The sequence below is a fragment of the Macaca mulatta genome, chromosome 5 (assembly GCF_049350105.2).
Source record: "Macaca mulatta isolate MMU2019108-1 chromosome 5, T2T-MMU8v2.0, whole genome shotgun sequence".
Lineage (NCBI taxonomy): Eukaryota > Metazoa > Chordata > Mammalia > Primates > Cercopithecidae > Macaca > Macaca mulatta.
Genome location: NC_133410.1, coordinates 35,427,746 through 35,449,932, shown reverse-complemented (window position 1 = coordinate 35,449,932; position 22,187 = coordinate 35,427,746). Strand labels below are relative to the sequence as shown.

The window sequence follows — 22,187 nt, the reverse complement described above, 5'->3', positions numbered from 1 at the left end:
TATGAGATGATTTCTGAGCCCTTCAACAATGACATATATTACCTGGATATGTTTATGATGCTTGGGGCATTTTTTCAACAAGGGTTAGCTTGTTGGTCCAGAGCACTGAGGGGAAGGGATAAAGGGGTGCGATACAAAGGATGAAGATGAGGTTATGACTTTCAGGAAATTTATGAGGAAGAAGGAGGTACCTTCTCAGTGTTTGGAGGTAAGCTAGTAATTCTGGCTTCCTGGTCAGAAACTGTAGTATGAGTCGTATTTAAAAAATGGTTTATTTCCCATCAATGAGATCACTTGGACACAGGAAGGGGAACATCACGCACCAGGTCCTATTGTGGGGAGGGGGGTGGGAGGAGGGATAGCATTAGGAGATATACCTAATGTGGATGACGAGTTAATGGGTGCAGCACACAAACATGGCACATGTATACATATGTAACAAACCTGCACGTTGGGCACATGTACCCTAGAACTTAAAGTATAATAATAAAAAAATAGTTAAAAAAATGGTTTGAAAACCACAACAAAAATATTAAGATAAAATTATTTATAAATTGAAAAATTTCAAACATGCATAAGAGTATGCAAAATACCATGTTATCGTATAATACCATCTAGATTAAAAAATAATATCTTGCCATAGTGGACCCAGACTTTAGTTTATTGAGAAATAATAAATTCAACTAACTCTTCTGCCTCCTTCCTTTGTGCCCGGAAGTAAAGAATATTCTGAAACTGGTGTTTATCCTACTCATGCATGCTTTCGTACTTTTACTACAGATGCCATAGCATTGCTGTAGATGTTTTTGATTAATGAAAATGATATTCTTTTATAGTTTGGTGTTTCACTTAATATTTTTGTGATTTGTTCACATCAATATATGTATTTTATATAATAACTGTTGTATAATATTTGATTTTAAAAACACAATTTATTCTCCTAGGTTGTTGACACTTTTTTCACTATTACACATATAAAGTGTTCATTTTGAGGACTTTAAGAAACAAATGCACACATTAGGTTTACCAGGAGGACCAACAATTTTTTTCTGTAATACAAATAACATTTTTTACTGAGTTTTTATATTATGTAGGCCCCTGCCTTATGCTCTTTAAAAGCATCATCTCATTAATCATCATAATATTCCTAGGCAGCAGGCCCTGGATTTTTCCCCCTTCAATAAATGTGGAAAGCAGGTTCAGAACTTTTAAGTAACTAGGCTAACATCGTAAAAGTATAAGAACAAGAGAGGATGATGACTATGGTTCGGTTCTTAATTTTCACAAATCAACATGCTTTATATTTCCAAGTTAAAAGCAGTTTTCAGGATAGCTGGTGGTAAAATAGTAGAAAAGAAAGATAAAATTGATCTTGAATCTTGGATTTCTACTTCTTAGCTGTGGGACTTGAGCTGGGAGAATTTCCCACCTTTATTGGTAGGATTAGGACACCACGTCCTACCTCATAGGGCTAATACAAGGAATTAATGTGAGCTGTAGATAAATAAAGCCACTTGCTTTTTGCTTTGGGCATAATAGGTGTTAGAATATAAGAAAGGTTGTGATAGTTTAGTAGTAGATAAATGAAAATGTAAGTTGCTACTCAAGAGTTTTCAAAACAACTTACTTACTATATTTGTGCTAATTTTTCATCTCTAGCAGTTCAACTGAACTTGGTTGATAGATTTGGTAATCCCTTGTAGGTAGATACTATATGAGGAAATCAATACAAATTATCAAAAACCTTTTTCTTCACATTTTATTTATTGGCAAAACCAACAAAATATTGCTTAAAAATTCCACTAATGGGTATACTTAAAATATTCAAAATCTTTTTTTTTTTTTTTAATTTAAGTTAAGCATTGTGGCTTAGGTCCTGGGTAAGGAACAAGACTTCCTGGGTTTGAATCTCAGATTAGTTACTTATGAGCTGTGTGAACTTGAGTAAGTGACCTAACCCCTTTCTGTGCCAATTTTACCAACATGCAGATAATAATCTTATTTCTTGTTGTTTTATTTTTTATCTGTATACTGTATGTTTGTGTGTATACACATGCATGAATCTTTGACGATGGGCACACATCCTGAGAAATATGCCATTAGGTGCTTATGTCCTTATTTGGGCATCACAGAATGTACTTACACAAACCTAGATGGTATAGCCTATTACACACATAGGCTATATGGTAGAGCCTACTCTTCCTAGCTACAAACCTGTACAACATGTTACTGTACTGAATTAAAATTGTAAGACAATAGTAGATATTTGTGAATTTAAACAAATCTAAACATAGAAAAGGTATAGGAAAAATATGGTGTAAAGATAAAAAGCAGTACACTTGTATAGGGCACTTACCATGGGTGAGTCAGTGAGAGGTGAGTGAAGGTGAAGCCTAGGACATTACACCACTGTAGACTTTATAGACCCTGTAACCTTAGGCTACACTAGATTTATAACAGTATTTTTTTCTTCAATGATAAATTAACTAGCTTATGATAACTTTTTAATTGTATTTAACTTTTCAAGCTTCCTACTCCCTTGTAATGGCACTTAGCTTAAAACACACATTGTACAGCTGCACAAAAATATTCTTTATATCCTCATTCTATAAGCATTTTTCTATGTTTAATTAATTTAAGAAAACGTATAAAATTTACAACTCTTCCACATTCCCATCTTCTGGAAGGTGTTCAGGGACAGTTATGTGCATGGAGCTGCCATCACCTGTGATAACAGTGCCTTCTCCTGGAATACCACTTGAAGGACCTGACCGAGGCTATTTTACAGTTATCTTTAAAAAAAATAAGTGGGAGGAGTATACTCTAAAATAAAATAAAAAGTATAGTAAATATATGAACCAGTAAAATCACTTACTATCAAGTATTATGTACTGTGCATAATTGTATGCAGTATACTTTTATATGACTGGCAGTGCGGTGGATTTGCTTGCACCAGCATCATCACCACAAACATGAATAACGTGTTGTACTGTGGTGTTGCAATGGCTACAGTGTCACTAGGCAATAGGAATTTTTCATTCTCATTATGTTCTTATTGGACTACTGTCGTATGTGCAGTCTGTCATTGATCAAAACGTTGTGCAGGGGATGACTACACACACACACACACAAACACACACACACACGTGTGCTTATATGTAAAAATCTGAGACCTATCTTGCATATTGTAAATGCTCGGTAAGAAGTAGCAATATTAATTACTAGTGCAAGTTACCAAAGATGTACAAAATTTGAGTATTGCTCCACTCAAGGGTTCAAATCAGTAGTAAGTACTTGCGTTAGTAGTACACAAATGTCAGGAAACAATTACAGCTTTATAAAAGTATCAAGAACATGGAGATAAAGAACAAATAAAGGATGCTTTTAAAAAAGGTTTTACCTTTTAGGTTTGACCCAAACATTATAGCTTTGCCCATTTTGTGATCTTAAACAAATTGCAGTCTTATAGTGAGTATATTTTTAGTCTAGCTCGTTTTGCTTAACTTTGAGAATCATTCATGTTTGTGCCTGTGGTTATAGTTTGTTCATTTTTACTGCAGTATAGTATTTTATTGTATGAATATGCTATAATAGTCATTCTTAATTTTGTTAGATATTTCGTATTTTCTACCTTATCCAATATTTTGTGTATATATTTATTTGTAGGTGCATGTGTGTGTGTGTATATATATATACATGCATATAATGTAAATATGTGTACACATATAAATCAACTTAGACATAATTTGCATATAAAATAGACTAATTTTCAGTATATACATGCTTATGTGACCACTATAACAATTAAGATTTAGAACATTTCCATCACTCATCCCCACTTTTCCCAAAATTCTGTTGTGACTATTTGCAGTAAATTCCCAACTTCCTGAATCAGGCACCTGTAGATTTCACTATTAGTTAGTTTTGCCTATTTGGGAATTTTATATAAATGGAATCACACAGCAGGTCATCTTTCGTATCTGACGTCTTTATTCAGTATGATGTTTTTGAGATGTGTCTGTGTTGTTGCATGTCATATTCTTATTGTTGAATAGTGTTTCTTTGTGTGAATCTCCAATTTGTTTATCCATTTGCCCATTGATGTATATTTGGGTGGTTATTCTTGAGGCATACTTGTATGCATGGCTGTTGAGTACAGACCTAGGAGTAGGATTGCTGTGTCATGGGATATGTACATTTTCCATTTTTGTAGATAATGCAAAATGGTTCTTATAAACTAGTTGTATGAATTTGCATTACCATCAACAGCTTATGTGCATTCCCCTTGTTTCATACCCTCAACATTTGTGTGTGGTTTTTTTTTTTTTTTTTTTTTTTAGCCATATAGATATATAGATACATGTGTAATGTTATTTTATTGTGGTTTATATTTGCATTTTGTGATAACTAATGAGATTGAACACCTTATGCCCTTGTTTATTGACCTTTTGCTACATTTGTATCTTTGGTTGATGCCTTTTCAGATCTTTCACCTATTTTGGTTTTGGTTGTTTTAAATTGCATTTTTGTGTGTATTTCTTAAGTGTTATTTATTCTTAAGAGTTACTGATAAACTGTGGGTATAAACCCCTTGTACAGTATATCTTCTGCCTCTGCATCTTGTTTTTGTGTTCCTTAATTGTGACTTTTTAAATGAATAAGAGTTCTTCATTTTAATTTAGTCAAATTTACCCATACTTTCCTTTAGAGTTAAAACTTTTATGTCTTAGGACACATGAAAATCTTCTATTTTTATCTTCTAGCTGCATTGTTTGACCTATTGTACTGGGATTTATAATCTATCTTGAATTGATTTCTGTGTATTGTCTGAGGTAGGAGTAAATTTTCGTTTGCTTCCATATAGATGTACAGGTGATCTAGTCTTTCAAAAGACCATACTTTCTTCATTGCTATAGATTGACCTCTTTGGCTTAAATGCAATTGGATCTCTTTTTTTAAAAAAAAAATTATTTTAGTTTCAGGGTACATGTGCTGGGTTGTTATATAAGTAAACTTGCGTCACAGCTGCTAAGCCTAGTACCCAATAGTTATTTTTTCTGATCCTCTCCTTCCTCTCACTTCCCCTCTTCTAGTAGGCCACAGTATCTGTTGTTCCCTCTTTTGTGCTCATATGTTCTAATCATTTAGCTCTTACTTACAAGGGAGAACATGTGCTATTCGGTTTTCTGTTCCTACATTGGTTTGCTAAGGAAAATGATCTCCAGCTCTATCCATGTAACTGGGTCTCTTTAAGTGGGTTCTTAATTCTAGTTCAATAGCCTATTATCCTTTTTATCAGTAATATAGTGTTTTAATTACTACAGCTATATAATAAATCATGAAACCTGGTAGAGTATGTCTTCTCACTGTACTCTTTAAAAATGTGTCATTATTGGTCCTTTCTTTTTCACATGTATTTTAGAATCAGTTTGTTAAATCTCACGTGTCCCTCCCTGTAACTCTTTTGATTAGGGTTGCGTTGACTCTACAGATTAATATAGGGGGTATTGTCATCTTTGCAACATCTAGTATTTCATATATTTTTAATTAGATTTTTTTCCAATTTTCTTGGTAATGTTTTCTAATTGAATTCTTGCAAATCTTTTGCTAGATTTAATTCTAGGTTTTGGTAGTTTTTTAATGCCCTTATACTATATGACACCATTTTAATGTTTCATTTTGTTTGCTGATATTTGGGGATGGAATTGATATTTATATGTCAACCCTATTAGTAAGTTTGCTAAAATCATTTTTATTTTTTTTTTTGTATTTTGTATTTTTATTTGTTTATTTTTGAGATGCTGTCTCACTCTGCTACCCAGGCTGGAGTGCAGTGGCGCTATCTTGGCTCACTGCGCCCTCCGCCTCCTGGGTTCAAGAGATTCTCCTGCCTCAGCCACCTGAGTAACTGGGATCACAGGCACGTGCCACCATGCTCAGCTAAGATTTGTGTTTTTAGTAGAGATGAGGTTTATCTATGTTAGTCAGGCTGGTCTCAAACTCCTGGCCTCCGGTGATCTGCCCACCTCGGCTTCCCAAAGTGGTGGGATTAAGGTGTGAGCCGCAATGCTCGGCTGCTGAATTCATTCTGAAACGACTCCTTTTGAGGTCGAAAAATATATATAATAAATTATAATCCCTTAAAGCATGTAATTTGATGAGCTGTGAAAGATACATAAACCTATGAAATTTTTACCACAATCAAGAAACAGAGCAGTTCTGTTACTTCTAAGAGTTTCTTAGTTTCTTATACAGTCCATCCCTGTTTCACGTGCTCATATAGAAAAAGTTAGAATATGCAGTCCTGCACCATGCAATGATATTTTTGTCAGTGATGGACCACAGATATGGCATTGGTCCTGTAAGAATATAATGGCTATACCATATAACCTATGCGTGAAGTAGGCTGTACCATCTAGGTTTGTGTAAGTACATGCCATGATGTTTGCAAATGATGAAATTGCCTAACAACCTATTTCTCAGACTGTATCCCTGTCATTAAACCATGCATGACAGTATTTCTTATGTCTTCTTTTGCTCAGCATGATGATTTTTGACATTTATTTAGATTATTAGTTTTTTTAGTAGTTTTTTTTCTTTCAGCTGGGTGATAGTCTCTTGGATCCATACACCACTATTTGTTCATTTACTTCTTGATGTCTATTTGGGTTTTTTCAAGTTTTTGATTATTGAGAATAAAGCTGCTGTGACCATTTGTATACAGGTCTTTCTGTGAACATCTGTTTTCAATATTTTTGGTAGGATTGGAGTAGCTGGGCTTTGAAGTTTGGTGAATGTTTATTTTTATAAGAAAATACAAGCAATTTTCCAAAATGGATGCACCCTTTTACATTCCTGCCAGCAGTATTTATTTATTTTCTGCCAGCAGTATTTAAATGTTCTGATTATTCCACATATTCTCCAACACTTGATATTGACAGGCTATAGTTTAGCTATTCTAATGTGTATGTGGTATTATCACACATTCATATATTTTGTGATACAACTATTTACATTTTTCCATTTTGTTTATTTTATTTATTTTCTGAGACAGGGTCTCACTCTGTTGCCCAGGCTGGAGTGCAGTGATGCAGTCATGACTCACTGCAACCTCAACCTCCTGGACTGAAGTAATTGTCCCACCTTAGCCTCCCAAGTATCTGGGACTACAGGCATGCACCACCACACCCAGCTGATTTTTTTTTTTTTTTTTTTTTAGAGATGGGGTTTTATTATGTTGCCCAAGAAGCTGGTTTCAAACTCCTGAGCTCAAGAAATCTGCCCACCTTGGCCTCCCAAAATGTTGTGGTAACAGGCATGAACCACTGTGCCCAAGCTTAAAAAATGGCATTTATTATTACTTATATTTGTAGAGACAGGGTCTCTCTATATTGCTCATGCTGTTCTTTTTATTCTTGTGTGTGTGCTTTGTTTTTGTTTTTTTGAGACAAAGTCTTTGTTGCCCTGGCTGGAGTGCAGTGGCACAATCATGGGTCACTGCAGGGCTCCACCTCCTGGGCTCAAGCTGTCCTCCCACCTCAGCCTCCTGAGTTGCTAGGACCAGAGGTGATCACCACCATGGCAGGTTAACCCATTTTAAAATCGAGTTGTATTTCTTATTACTGGATTGTAAGAGTCCTTTTTTTTTTGATTTGGGCAAATCACTTGTCACTAGTATGTGACATTATAAATTTTAAATTTTCATAAAGACTACATTTCAATGTTTGTTAGGGTTTTAGTTTTTTATTCTATTTAAAGAATCTTTGCCTACTCAGATGTTACAATGATTTTTCTCTCATATTTTTCAGAATTTCTGGAGTTGTAGCATTAAACATTTGGGTCCCAACTCTACTTTGAGTTAATTTTTGTGCATGATGTGAAGTAAAAGTTGACATTCACTTCTTTTAATCATTGAGATATCCAGTTCCAGCAACATTTGTTTAAAGGGCTATTCTTTTTCCACCGCATTTCTTCGGAACTTTTTTCTTAAGTCAATGGACCAGAGATGTGTGGGACTGTATATGTGGGCTTTCTATTCAATTCCATTGATTGAATTGTCTGTACTTTCAGCAATGGCACAATGATTATTAGCTTACTGTAGTGTTAGATTAAATATTGAAATTGTATAGTATAAATCTGCCAGTTTTGTTCTTCTTTTTCATTTTTCCTTTTTTTTAGATGGAAAAGAGAACTCTGTTATATTGTAGAAGGCCTTCATCACCCTCTGCTTCTCCAGTGTTTACCTCTGCCATTGCTGTTATCATGTTGTATTTTAAATAATTACCCTGTGATACCTTCCTCCCGAGACTGTAGGATCTTTGAAAGAAGATCTTGTGTGTATTTTCATATTGTGCCTACAGAGCCAGGCATGTTTTTGACTATTAAAAAGCTAAAGACAAAAAGCTACATAAATACTGACATCTAGTTAGTAAATCTCTTTCTTTCAGAGATATGACTAGCAGTTTTGAAATTACTTTATGTGCATACTAACATTGGACAAATATGTTTACTTACTGTTGTGAATTATAGATGTGAGTAGCAAACACTGGTAAATTTCCTTTGCAAAGAAAATCTCTTTCTTTAAAAGTCTAAATAGAAAAAGACATTTGTGGAAGTTGGCCATTCAGCTTTTTTCAAGTCAGAATTAATTTCTGAATATTGTTTTTTTCCTACCCAAAAGAATGTATCTCTCTCTAATAAATCCTTCACTTAAATATAAATCATAAATATTTTCTCATAATATTTTCTAATAATTTTAATTGTAGTCCTAAATATCTTAAATATTTTCACTCATAAATATTTTCTCCTTTGCTTTTTAAGCTATTTTCGTGAAAGAAGAAATGTTGCTACCTCAACTGAAAAATCTGTGGCATGGCAAAGTGAGTCTATGTGTTTAATTTCTCCTTAAATTAGAGCTCATTTGATAGTCTTAACTGTGTTAAAATCATGATTGAGAAGGCAGCCCACCTGTGGTATAGGGAACAATGGAAATAACTGTCTGCCAGCATTCATAGTACCTCAGACACTTTTAAAGGGGACTGAATAAAAGGCAATAATATACACTCTGACTCCAAGAAATTTGTACATGCTAATGTAAAAAGTTTTCTTTTTATGCAAGCTTCATTTATCATTAGCCACAGTTGCAGGCATTTAACTAAATTAAATGGTTTCTGGCAGTCTGAGCTACAGAACAAAGATATATGTATGGAAAGTGATTTTGCCATGGTAACTGGAAAGGGCTGTCATTGTTGCTCTGGCAAATTGAACAGTGACAGAGGCTTTTCTTTCATTTTGAAAGTTCTGATTATACAAGTTTGGGAACATTCTTTTTGACAATAAGATGTCAAACACTTGGGTACTGAATCTTTAAGAGAAATTTTTGCCATAGTAGAAATGCAAATATTGAGAATTCTTTTTTGTAGATTAGTGTAATTCAAGGATGGTAGAACTTCTCTTGAAATAATTTATTGACAGATGCGTTAGTAGCTATGGCATTAGAGGAATTATTTTAAATGCCTTCTGGGATTTTAAGTGATATCTAGCTATCATGTTGGTGACCTTTTTATAACTATTTATTGTAAGTTATAGAACTAAGCTTAATTTTCTGCCGTTTAGAATATTTCATTATTTAGGAGTTATCATTATAAATGGCACCATGACAATTTCTTTTGTATGTGGGCAATGTATTTGGTTATATTAATGTGGATCCTAGAGGTTGGCAAGGACATATGTGACAGTTTGCAATTTAAGGAGCAGTGAGTTATGTCTGTGAAGCAAATAGTGGATACCATGAGTGTTATATCAAGAAGACAATGAGGAGAATTGATTTGGGGATAAGAATTAGCATAATTTGGACTCTTACAGAATAAAGCTTACGTTGTGATAATGCCATAAAAAACTCATGCTTTTAATCTTTTTTTAAAAACAGTATTTCACATTATTCACATCTTTCCATTTTCATCCTATAATTCCCCTAAAAGATTCAAATGAGGAGAATTCATCTTCCATCTTTCCTTATGGAGAGACCTTTCTCTTCCAGAGACTAGAAAATTCCAAGGTTAGTCCCATACATTTTAATTGTTTTCCATAATCAATTATTTACTTTTCTGCCTATTTGTACCTCTTCATTTTTCTCCAAGCTATTTGAAGAATGGCATTATGTTGAAGAGTGAAATTTCCAGTCAGCAAAATTTTTGTTCAGTAAAATTATGGTAAAATCTGTAATCTTTCAATATACATTATAGAAACACACTTTTATTTTGACTTCGGGAATCCAGGATAGTGAGTTTTAAAAGTTTGCCACAAGATTGGGTTAATTAAACAAAAGACAAACTCTGTAAAACTTATAAACACTCTCTAGATTTTTGCTTTGCCTTAGCCAAGTGCAGACTTCCGAAGTGCATAGACTTCCAATTATATATGTATTTTAATTATTTAGCTTATCACTCATTCTTTTCTATTACTTGTGCTCTTTTGCTACATTATTTCTTGGTCTTGATAAAAGAGAAGTTGGAAGACAAAAATGAATTAAATAAAAGTATATAAATTTTATTTTTGGTTAGCATCTTCTTTTGCTCTTACTTGAACTGATGAGTTAACGATTTGAATAAAATAGTGAAAAAAACATCAAAAGTCTGTTTAATGTAGACTATCTTTTTTTTCTGAAAATTGATCTAAGTAATTAGACTTACTTAGTTAAACTCAGATATTATGGATTTTTGTAGAATATTGCTACACATACAAACAAATCCCCAAACCAAAAAGCAAAACAGTATGTGTTTTTTGTTTTTTTGCTTTTTTAATAGAAGCGATCTATAAAGAATGAATTTTTGACCCAGGAAGAAGCACTCAAAGGGGAAGCAACTACTGCGACGAACTCTTTTATCATCAAATCAAGGTATGAGATCATGATTGATGATGATTAACTATTTAGAATAAACTGTTATACAATGTTGACTTTTCATTCATAGTATAATATTGTGTGCCAGAGAAAATAGTTTATGTTGATAAGTTCAAATTTTTCCTCTCTAAATGTAAGCATAACAGCACCCATTTTATTAATTGAATTATGCTCTGTAAATCAAGTAAATAGTTGCATTCTGTGGCAGATTCGTTTTGTGTTTTTCTAATGGAAACCACACCCCTGCCCCAAAGCAATACAGGTGACTGTGATTGCACATTAAAGATGAGAGGTTATGTTAATAAAAAGGAGCAAAGGGCAGTACAGAACATCACTATGCAAGTTGCAGACTTTTACAAGTGTAATATATTATTTTTATTGGAGTTTCAGCATTGGCAAGAAGCATGGCAATTATCCAGTTATTTGGATCACACACGGAGTTAGAATTTGTATGCAGCAACTTCAATTTTGTTTATCTGTCAGTTTTATTGGAACTTGGCATACTGGATCATTACCTGATATTTCATTTTCTTTTTCTTAATTTTTAATTTTTGAGATTACATAGTAGATGTATATATTTCTGGGGTACATATTTTGATACAAGCATAATAATCACATCATGGAAAATGGAGTATTCATCCCCTAAAGCATTTCTCTTTTGTATTGCCAACAGTTTAATTAAACTCTTTTAGCGGGACATTCATTTTATTTTTGTCTTTCATTTTCTACGGCTAACATTGTTATAGGTTTCCCTCAGTTAAAGCTAAATAATTAAACAGCTTCAGTAAACATTTGACATAATCTAATATAATGCAAAATATGAAAGGGCCAGGCTAAATTATTCTTAAGGCAGTAATCGTTTTTAGAATGCTATATCCAGAAAGATGTAATTTGAGCCCAGGCATATCTGTTTCATTGATCAGCAAAACAATGTCCTTTGTCATTAATGAATGAGTTGATCTATTATGTCATTCCTTGAATCTGTAGAAATATGTCTAGCAATTATGAATGCGTTCCAATAAATATTTTGCATTACATAGCCTTTACTTCCTGGATATACACTGACCCTTTATTGTTTTCTAGCTAGCAGTGTGCTGCAATATTTTTCCTCATCAGCATTGCAAAATAATACTGATGCTCTCAGCAGTCAGGCGTACTCTCTGTTTTATTGCATTATGGTGAAACATGGGGTCCTTGGAGTTGATTAGAGGATAGTAGAGAGCGGTAAACAAGTGGGAAATAAGATCTCCATATAGATGAGTTAATGGTCCATGACGTTGCCCAGAGAGATTGGGCTGGCCACTTAGTTGTGCTATTAAAGATGTTTAAATTGTGATATGAAGAATATACCCAGTCTCCATCCTTAGCACCTGCACCTAACCATCCAAAATAAAAGGGATAAGATTAAATTATACCTAAGAAAAAACTTGTAATAGTATTCACATATGTCATAGGTTAATGAAAGAATTTTACTTAGTTTTTCTGGAAGAGTTAAAAAAATTTTCAATAGGGTTAATTGAAACTCTAGGATTTTCCTGGCCTTATGTTTCTGTTATTGGTTATTTATAAATTTTCAAAATGTCACTGATGTCTTAAATCACATATAACACTTTGAAATGTTTACATCATTTTTCCATTTAGCATATATGATAACAGAAAGGAGAAAATAAGTGAGGACAAGGTGGAAGATATTTGGATACCTCGAGAGGACAAAAACAATTTTTTGATAGACACTGCTTCTGAATCAGAATACTCAACAGTAGAAGAATGCTTTCAGAGTTTAAGAAGAAAAAATTCAAAGGCATCTAAATCTAGGACTCAAAAAGCATTGACTTTGGACTCCGTTAATAGGCACAGTTATCCATTAAGCTCAACAAGTGGAAATGCTGATTCATCAGCTGTTTCTTCACAGGCAATATCTCCCTATGCCTGCTTTTATGGAGCATCTGTAAAGAAGGTTAAATCGGGATGGCTGGATAAGCTCTCTCCTCAAGGGTATGTATGTATTCATTTATTTCATAAGTGGCATATTTTTAAAATTTCAAGTTTATTCATTTCTGAACCTCCTGGGTTGCTGTTCCCCCACTCCACCTCCACACACACATATACACAGAGAGGCCATTTTTAGAGACTTTCAGCACGCTTTTGCCAGTGCTATTCTTTAGACATAAGGAGAGAGATGTGCAATGCAATGCTGCATTCAGGTCCAGAATTGCAAATTAAAATAGAAAGTTATGACCTCACATCTAATTTCTTAATGTTACCTTCTAAGTTCGCATCAAAATGTGCTAATCTGTGTTCCAGTATGTAACAAAGAAAAACAAGACAGACTGAGTTAGTATTACTCAGCCCACACTGTTTAGCTTTCGCTCATATCATAACAGTGCTCTGTTTGAGAATACAAGGCTTATTGTAGTTAGGGAAAAGTACATCTTTGTTAGGTTTAGGTCTTCACTGTTATTGATATATTGTTTTAATTTTTGTATGTTGCACAGAAGGTCAGAGTCCTGTGAATATTACACTTTTCAATGGATTTATCAACAGATGTTTACAAAGAAACTTTTGTCCCTTAAGCATTTTACAGTAGTGAGAAGTCTTTGGGGAAGGATTATATTTAATTAGAATTGTTTTCTAGCATCCTGCTTTTTAGATGTCTTTTTGAAATATTTACTTGAAATGTTTTTCATGAATTATTAAATTATTTTGAGATTAAAGCTTTCATGTATCAGCAGCTAATGTGGGAGTCCTACAGTGTGCGGTTTTCTCTCCTGTTCTCCTGAAATATGTATCACTTCTAGAAAGGATTGGTTTGATCTAAAATAATTTTAATTGAAAAAAATATCTGCTGGAAGCGGCATCAGATGACTAGTAGAAGCAGGAATTACATTTCAAAAGATAGCAAAACACCCCAAAATTATATGGTTAGTAATTATATATTAGTACCTTATATATTTTCATCCTTTAGGAAATTTGATTTTGAATAAGCCAAAGCAGGGTACTTCTTACTCTCAGCTGTGTGTGTCACTTGTTTCTGGTTACATTATGATGACAAAACCCTCTGCTTGTTCTTTTTAGTCCTAAGTGTTATTGGTAAGTGCATATTCAGATGTTGAACGTGTGGATCAGTGCTCAGGTCTGAACACTAGTGGAATGGATCAGTGAACTTGAATATTCTTGAATTCATTTCTGTAAAATCTAAGTATTTAGAGACGTCCAAGTGCTCTCTTAAAGTATCACTGGAAGAAGAAACAGACTTTGAGTACAAAGCCCCCAGCAGCTGTGGTTTCCTGTGTGTCCCGGGTGAGATCTCGCCCTTTACAGGGTTGGTCTGTTTATGCTCCAGGCACATTGAGAAAGTCTCACCATTGTTGGCCACCTCCGGGACAGTTAGGGTATATTCTGTCTCTCTTTTTCAGAACTTTAACTTTCCATTCGTTCTATTCTGAACCTGCCGAAGGTTAGATGCTGTAAGTTTTCTGGATTTATATTTTTCTATTTTGGGGGAAATAATTGCATTTTCTGTCCTAAAGCTCACCCCTACCCCCCCCCACCCAAAATACCAGGATAAATGGATATAAGAAAATAAACCAAGGAGCTTGGTATATCACCATGAAATTTCAAAACTCTTCTATGTGATTATATTGCTATGACTTGAAAGAAATATGTGTAGCTAGCCAAAACGCATGCATTCATTAAATCAGAAGTAGAATCCAGAATTTTTCCTTTCCTAATTAGACTCTGTAGGCTATTGTGAGGGTTTAAGATGTTCATTAAAGTAGACAAAGTGATGCCTACCCCTTCCTTATGCAGTGGTTGCTGAGCTTCATGGCCACATGTCTCTTTGATGCAGACAGCACTGATTGAGATGGGATTCCGAACTCCATGTAGCAGGTGTCAACACACTTTTTCCATAAAGGGTCAGGTAGTAAATAGTTTAAGCTTTATAGTCAAATGGTCTCTGTTGCAACTATTTAACTCAGCAGTTATAGCATAAAAGCAGATGTAGCTGATGAATGAGGCTGTGGTCCAGTAAAATACAGAAGTAATAAAAAGCAGAGGTCTTCCTTAGAGGCCTCTGCATTTGTACTTCTTTCTGCCCGAAATGCTCTTCCCCCAAGAGTAACATGGCTTGAACTTCTCTCAAGTTCATGCTATAATGTCTCCTTTGCATTTAAGCTCTGGCCACCAAATTTAATACTACAACTGTTGCTCTCCCCTGCCACCCCACCGCTCCCTTAATTACTTTCTTCTACAGGGCTTACAGGCCAGATGATTTATTTATTTCATACAAGCTCCGTGGGGACAGGCATCTGCATTGCTTTTCTTGTGCTGTGATAGCCTTAGCAGAACACTGCCTAGCACGTGGTAGATGCTTAGTATTTGTTGTAGAATGAATCTGTGAAAAACCTAGCATTAGACATATTTTCTTTTAATTTTTCTAAAACAGCAATTTATAAGAACTTTGTAATACAAGCTGCTGAACCCAACAACATATTTGTGTCTGAAAATCTCCAAGAACCATTGATAATGCTGTTATACGTTAACAGGGTAGTGAACTCTTGGTGTTTTTTTTTTTTTTTCATAATTGTTTCCCCCTTAAAGACATGCACGTAAATTATCAAAATACAATTGTCAAAATGCAATTTAAAAACTAACAGACACATTCTAATTTATACTTTTTCAAATAGTGTATGCAACTGTCTTTTGTTTAATGAATGTCATTAAACAAAATAATCACATTCACAATCTGAACTTATTTCACGTAGTTGTCTATTTACTTATGAAATGGAAATTCCAATTCTGAATCAATGCCTAATATGTGAACATTGCCCAATGTACGGTTAAGAATCTAATTGTATAACACCATACAACAAAAGAAATACTGAAACATTTCCGGTTTAAACTATGAAAAGTTGTTTAAATATTTGAATGACCTAAATATAATATCCCTAAAACTAGTGGTTTCAAAACTGTATGAAAGAAATAATAAAATGTGGAATTTTGGGGGCTGTCTTTCGAACAGGTCAAAGCAGATGAAAAGCTTAATAAGTGATGCTTGCTTTTAGAAACCTCTCACTGGTTTTGAGGATTAAAATAAATCATCATCTTCACTTTTTCTCAGCTGTAAATAATAAGCTTTTCAGCAGATTTGTATAGATGCAAATATGAAAGACTGGATATAATTTATTCCAACATTTCCCAAATACGCATCTCAGAAGAGACATGTTTGAAGCTGTTGTAAAGAAAAGAGAACATGGTTGGATGTGCTGTGCCTCTTCTAGGAGATGCATAAATTAACATCTCCAAGAATATATGCAAAAGGAAACCCTTTCGAATTTTTACAATACTATTTTCTAAAGATGTTTCTGTGTTCAGCATAACACACAGAGCATCTTTATAAAAACTGCTGTGTGTATTAAATAATTTCTATTTTACTTGAAATGTTTTAGGACTTTATTTCTCACTTGAGGAAATTCCTCTTTTTCAAAATTTAACTTTTTTTTTTGGCCATGAGGAGTACTGATGTGGCAGTGTGAGCCTGAGACAGCTAAAGTTGATCATGTGAGGTTAAGTCAGCACTTGGAGGTGGTGGAGGACACAGATGAGCAAGATGTGTTCCTGATCTTGTTGTAGCTTCCATTTAGGGCAGAAAAGAAATGTATATGTGAATAGCAATAAAACCCAAAGACAATCGTATAATTGGTGCCTACAGAGTCCTGAGGTTACCAAGGGTTGAGAAAGCATTTCTTCAAAGACCTTCCAGGAAGGAGAGGGTAGCAGTTGAATTGCCCTTTGGAAAATGGATAAGATTTTAGCTGGCATTTTTAGTAAAATGCTTTTCTGTCTAGAGGGAAAGGCAGTGATAGTGGTGATATCTAGATGTACTTGAGGGTTGAGATAGTGAGCAGGTGGAGGTTAGAGTTATTTTATTGAAGATGGACAGTTGGGTTCTAGGACAAGGAGAGAGAAACTGCCAGTGAAAAGCATGTTCAGAGAACAGATAACTAGGGAAAGTGAAAAAGCCAATGATCAAATACCAAGAAAAGGTTAGATCTCAGACAGTGACTGGGAGTCAGAGCTCCCAGAAGCCAGTAGCCCAAGACCTGGGAGAAATTCAGAGCTTATACTGTTTGTGCCTTTGTCAGTGACTGGTTTCCGTGTCATCATCCAATCTCCAAGGCTCCTTTATTGGAAGAATTCCCCACCTGGCTACACAAGTGCTTGAGTGTCTTGGATCTCTTGGTGTGCTTTCTTGGGGCTGCAGAGAAAGGCAGGTGTAGCAGAAAGTTGGCAAGTCCAACTTGACTAGGGTGTTACATATCAGTCACCTTGTTGAACTTAAAAGTGAATCCGAAATCCTTGATAAAAAGTATGTTTTCTTTTTTAATCTGAAAATTAGATGGCCGTTTCTCAAAGCACTTGCTACTGGTAAACGTTGTGCCAAGGAAATAAAAAGCTTTAATATTGTTGCAGTTTGAGGAGGAAAAAAGTTAGTTTCAGTCTCCATAATATTACCTGGTTAATTCCTTTCAGCCCTCTTAGCTGCAGAGAAATGAATAGGGTTTGGAATCAGACAGACATCATTCATTTGCTGTGTGACTCCATTTCTTGGAATCTCCATTTTTCACATAAATGCATGAGGTCAAGACTACCTCTGTGAAATCATTTGGAAAAGTAGGTAACTTTGGGCCTCACTCTTAACTGATGCTCAATAAACCTCGATTTTCTTTTTTTTTCAGAACACCATTTTATTGCAGAGGACCTTAAATAATGTTACTGTGAGTCCCAGTCAGTTCATACTTTGATAAGTACAAGGTAAAGAGATCATGTGTTCACACTGAACTTTCAGAATTCAATGTTTGATTGTTATAAAAGCACATAGTTTATGTGTCAGAGAGTAGTATATAGCTTATTTAAAAAAAAAAAAGACATGGATGCAGCTGGAAACCATTATTCTCAGCAAACTAGCACAAGAACAGAAAACCAAATACTGCATGTTCTCACTTATAGGTGGGAACTGAACAATGAGATCACTTGGACACAGGAAGGGGAACATCACACACCGGGTGATGTGTGGGGCGGGAGGAAGGGATAGCATTAGGAGATATACCTAATGTAAATGATGAGTTAATAGGTGCAACACACCAACATGGCACATGTATACATATGTAGCAAACCTGCATGTTGTGCACATGTACCCTAGAACTTAAAGTATAATAAAAAAATTCAATTTTAAGTAGGTATTTCCAGAATATATTAGTACCTTGATATTTTAAACTCTGTGACCCAGGGTATGATACTAAACATATTTCTATCGAACTATTCATAGTTCATTTGTCAGTTTCTGATAGTGACATAATGGAGAGGTTGTTTGAAGGGATATAGTGAAATGTACTGGTAAGAACATTATTACATATGTATTAATGGAGCAATAAAGGAAAGGCGTTATAATGAAAGAAAAAAGTAACATTTCTTCCCTCCAACCTCTTCATGAGGGGCAGCACCTTTCAACTCTTTTATAGTTACTTTTAGCATTTGTTTTGTATGTCTTATTATTTTTATACTTTTTTTTTAACTGTTCAGTGTTAGGGATTAGCTGTTGATGTACCACCATAGAAGATCATATTTATTCATTTTAACCACTGTTCCCTCTTTCCCTTCTAGACACAGTTCCTATTATCTTTTTAAAATAGTTACATAAAATATTTAGATATCTGTACCTTTGTTTTATATTATAACTGTAAAGGCTACTCATTTTTGAGCAATGTAACATAGTATGATTAATTTTTTCATTGACAACGCTTAGTTTTTGTTGAATTAATAATTGTTGATTTTTTCTTTTTCTTTTTCTTTTTTTTTTTGAGACTGAGTCTCACATTGTTGCCCAGGCTGGAGTAAAGTGGCGTGATCTTGGCTCACTGCAACCTTCACCTGTCGGGTTCAAGCAATTCTCTGCCACAGCCTCCCAAGTAGCTGGGATTACAGGCACCCACCACCATGCCTGGCTAATTTTTGTATTTTTAGTGGAGATGGGGTTTCACCATCTTGGCCAGGTTGGTCTTGAACTCCTGACCTCGTGATCTACCCTCCGCGGCCTCCCACAGTGCTGGTATTACAGGCGTGAGCCACCGTGTCCAGCCTGTTTGCTTTATTTTTAATATGTGTTTTCCTTCATCTGAAAATTCTTCCTCAAAATATGAACCTCTGAAGTAACCAAAATAAATATACCTATCAATTTCATCATCCTATTGCCCGCTAAGAAAACTTTAGTTTGGGCTGGTTGTTCCCCAGACTGAGTGCACACTAGCATCTTGGAATTCCCTTGTATCATCTTTTGGATTCTCTATTCCTATCTCTAGTGTTTCTGTCTTTCCATCTTTTCTTTAGATAAAGTACAATTCTTTGAAGCTTCCTGAGAAAAGATGGATAGGGAGTCAATGTTTTCAGACCTTCCATGCTTGAAAATGTCTTTTTCTCCCCTCTAAACATTGTTATTGTTGATTTATTATGTTTTAGAAATCTTAACTGGAAAGAATACTTCTCCAGAGCAGTAATTTATATTCGAGATTCCTAGTAATGTAGAGGTAGTATTGAGAAATCTCATTTTTGATTCTTTATACATAGCCTATTTATCAGTTCTTGGAGATTTTCTTGTTTTATTCTTCAAAAACTTTTTTTTTTTTCTTTCTAGAATTCCTGGTAGTTTGGTGTTGGACCTCTTGCCCTGAAACCCTGATAAATATCTAGCTTTTCAATTTTCCCTTTCTACTCACTAGGAAGTTTCTTTAGTTGTGTTTCCTAACCCAGTTTTTGTTTTGTTGTTATACTGTAATTCACATACAAAACATTTTCTTTTGACTGTTCTTTTTATGGCATAGTGTTACTTTTTCACAAATAAATCCTTTTACTTCTCTGAAGATATTAATACTTTTTTTTGAAGCTTTCCTGTAGAGTCTATTTCTTTTAACTTTTTGGAGGGGTGGTTTTGTCTCTATCTTTTACCTTAGTGGTATTTTTCTCAAATGTCATGTTAATCTTGAGCTGTCACTTTAGAGTGAAATACTGCAAAACTGATTAGAAGCACTGTAGGCTCTGATGGTCCTTACTATTTGTTTCTTGTAAGACGATCATGGTAGGTTTTTTAGTAATACGTTTACATACAGAAGCCTCACGCTAGTATCTTTTAAATGAATCTTCTTCCTGAGCTTTATAGGCCTGGTAATCATTTTAATTTTTTTGGAGATGGAGTGTTGCCCTGTCACCCAGGATGGAGTGCAGTGGCATGATCTTGGCTCATTGCAACCTCCGCCTCCCAGGTTCAAGCAATTCTCCTGCCTCAGCCTCCCAAGTAACTGGGATTACAGACACACACCACCATGCCTGGCTAATTTTTGTATTTTTAGTAGAGACGGGGTTTCTCCCTGTTGCTCAGGCTTATCTTGATCTCCTGACCTCAGGTGACCTACCCACCTTGGCCTCCCAAAATGCTGAGATTACAGCGTGAGCCACTGCGCCCGGCCTGGTAACCAGTTTTTGGTTGGCTCATGAGGGAAAGTGGACTTTGAGTATTGGTAGTTATGATGTAGACTTTTATTTGATTCCTCTACTTTAGTATAGCTATGCCTGAGTCTCCCAGCCCCAAAACCTCCTGTTTTATTCTCTCCATTGAATAAAGCTACACTATTATGTTGAGTGAAGGCAGAGAGACAATTTTCCAACAATGCAAAGTGGGGGAGAAGGATTCTGTGATGTTGGAGGGCAAGTCTACGTCTTAAACTGCCTTTCGACATATCCATTATCAGCGCCTCACCCTCACTTTCATAGTCACTTCCAGAGTTACTTGGTACCTCTATTTCCTGAGATTTTCAGAGGTAATGCAAGAGTAAATGTGTTTTCCTCTTAATTTAATCTAATGCTGGCTTAGCGATCAGTTCTTATCTCTCCTTCTGTTTCCAGATTTCTAGCTATTGTTACTGTCCTTGACTACTTTAGTCAGTGTTGCTTTGAAGGCATTTATTTATTTTTATTTATTTCTTAATCCTTTGATGTCTTTTAGTGAGGTCTGGGGAGGAGTAGAAGTAAATGCAAGCTTTTAACTGATATTTTTAACTGGAAACTGGTTCATGATGTATTTTGTATGATATGACTCTATAAAATGAAGAAGTGTGAATCTTTTAACGTAGCTTTTTATACACCACTTTATGAAAGCACTAAGCTCTTTGTAGATATGTTTAAAATTAGTAGTTGCACACTAAAATTCAGGCTTTATCATTGACTTCCAAGAATCTTTTTAGCCCTTGGAATTTTATGTTGAGTACCTTTTTTTTTTTCTTCTTCTCATTTTAAGATGTAGATATAGCAGAGATGGAAGCTGAGATTGAAGATACTTTTTTTGTTTTATTTTCATTTTTTGGCCCCAGCTCATTTGGTTCATATAATCTTGGAAATTGTTATTTCTGTTTGCTTAAAAGTGAGAAAATGCTCTTTAGAATAGAGAAGTACTGGCATTTTATAGAAATATTTTAGTAATTCCTGGCATCTTTCTCACCCTAAAATACTTTGTTACTGCATCATTTAAAAGTCTTCTGCTTCTTAAAAGAGTAATTGGATCAACAAATAATTAGCTGAATAAAAATGAGTAATTAGATAAATAAAAATATATACTTATGGAGATTGTAGTCCTAGAAAATATTGGGTCTCGTTAGGGTTAGAGGAGGGAATAACATAAAATATGCCGTGATTCTTTAGGGCTGTGTAAACAAGGCAGATGAATCGGGAACAGCATGGTGATGATATTTTTTACTTTGAGATTGTTTAGAATACTTGGGAAGTATGTTTTCCATTACCTTAAATGGCATGATTGATAAAAGCCATACATTTGACTTAATGCCTTTGATATTCTTTCCAATTGTGTGATTTTTAAAGGTGACAATTTGGTAGCCTGTCTCACCTTAGATTGGTATCACTGGTTAGTTAGTATGCTTGTTAGATACTAGGATTTGTTTTTTAAGCATAAAGATGTAATATTAAAAAAAAAAAAACTCTGCTGGCACTTAGGAATGAAATTAAACAGGAGTGCCTCTGTGTGAGTACTTCATAAATAGAGATTTAATTGTGTGTGTATACAGTGTTGTTAAAAAATAATTTTTAAGAAACACATTTTGAGACAACAAAAACTGATACCAGATGGTGAAGCTGTTTTCATGAAAGCAGTTGAAACTTTACACCACCTGCCCTACCAGAGCTCAAGGGAAGAGTTTATAGAAATCTGTTCAATAATACTGCA

The 22,187-nt window shown here is 34.7% G+C and overlaps 1 protein-coding gene across 5 annotated transcripts in view; it reads left to right on the top strand.

The window, feature by feature from the left end:
• The window catches only part of ARAP2 (ArfGAP with RhoGAP domain, ankyrin repeat and PH domain 2), a 178,468-nt gene that overhangs the window by 22,157 nt on the left and 134,124 nt on the right, over nt 1–22,187 (top strand). For all 5 annotated transcript variants that reach the window (XM_028848385.2, XM_028848386.2, XM_015138193.3 and 2 more), the window contains exons 3-6: nt 8,821–8,879; nt 9,981–10,057; nt 10,806–10,897; nt 12,542–12,895. In XM_028848385.2, the coding sequence (XP_028704218.2) occupies nt 8,821–8,879; nt 9,981–10,057; nt 10,806–10,897; nt 12,542–12,895 (582 nt within the window). The remainder of the gene's footprint in view (nt 1–8,820; nt 8,880–9,980; nt 10,058–10,805; nt 10,898–12,541; nt 12,896–22,187) is intronic.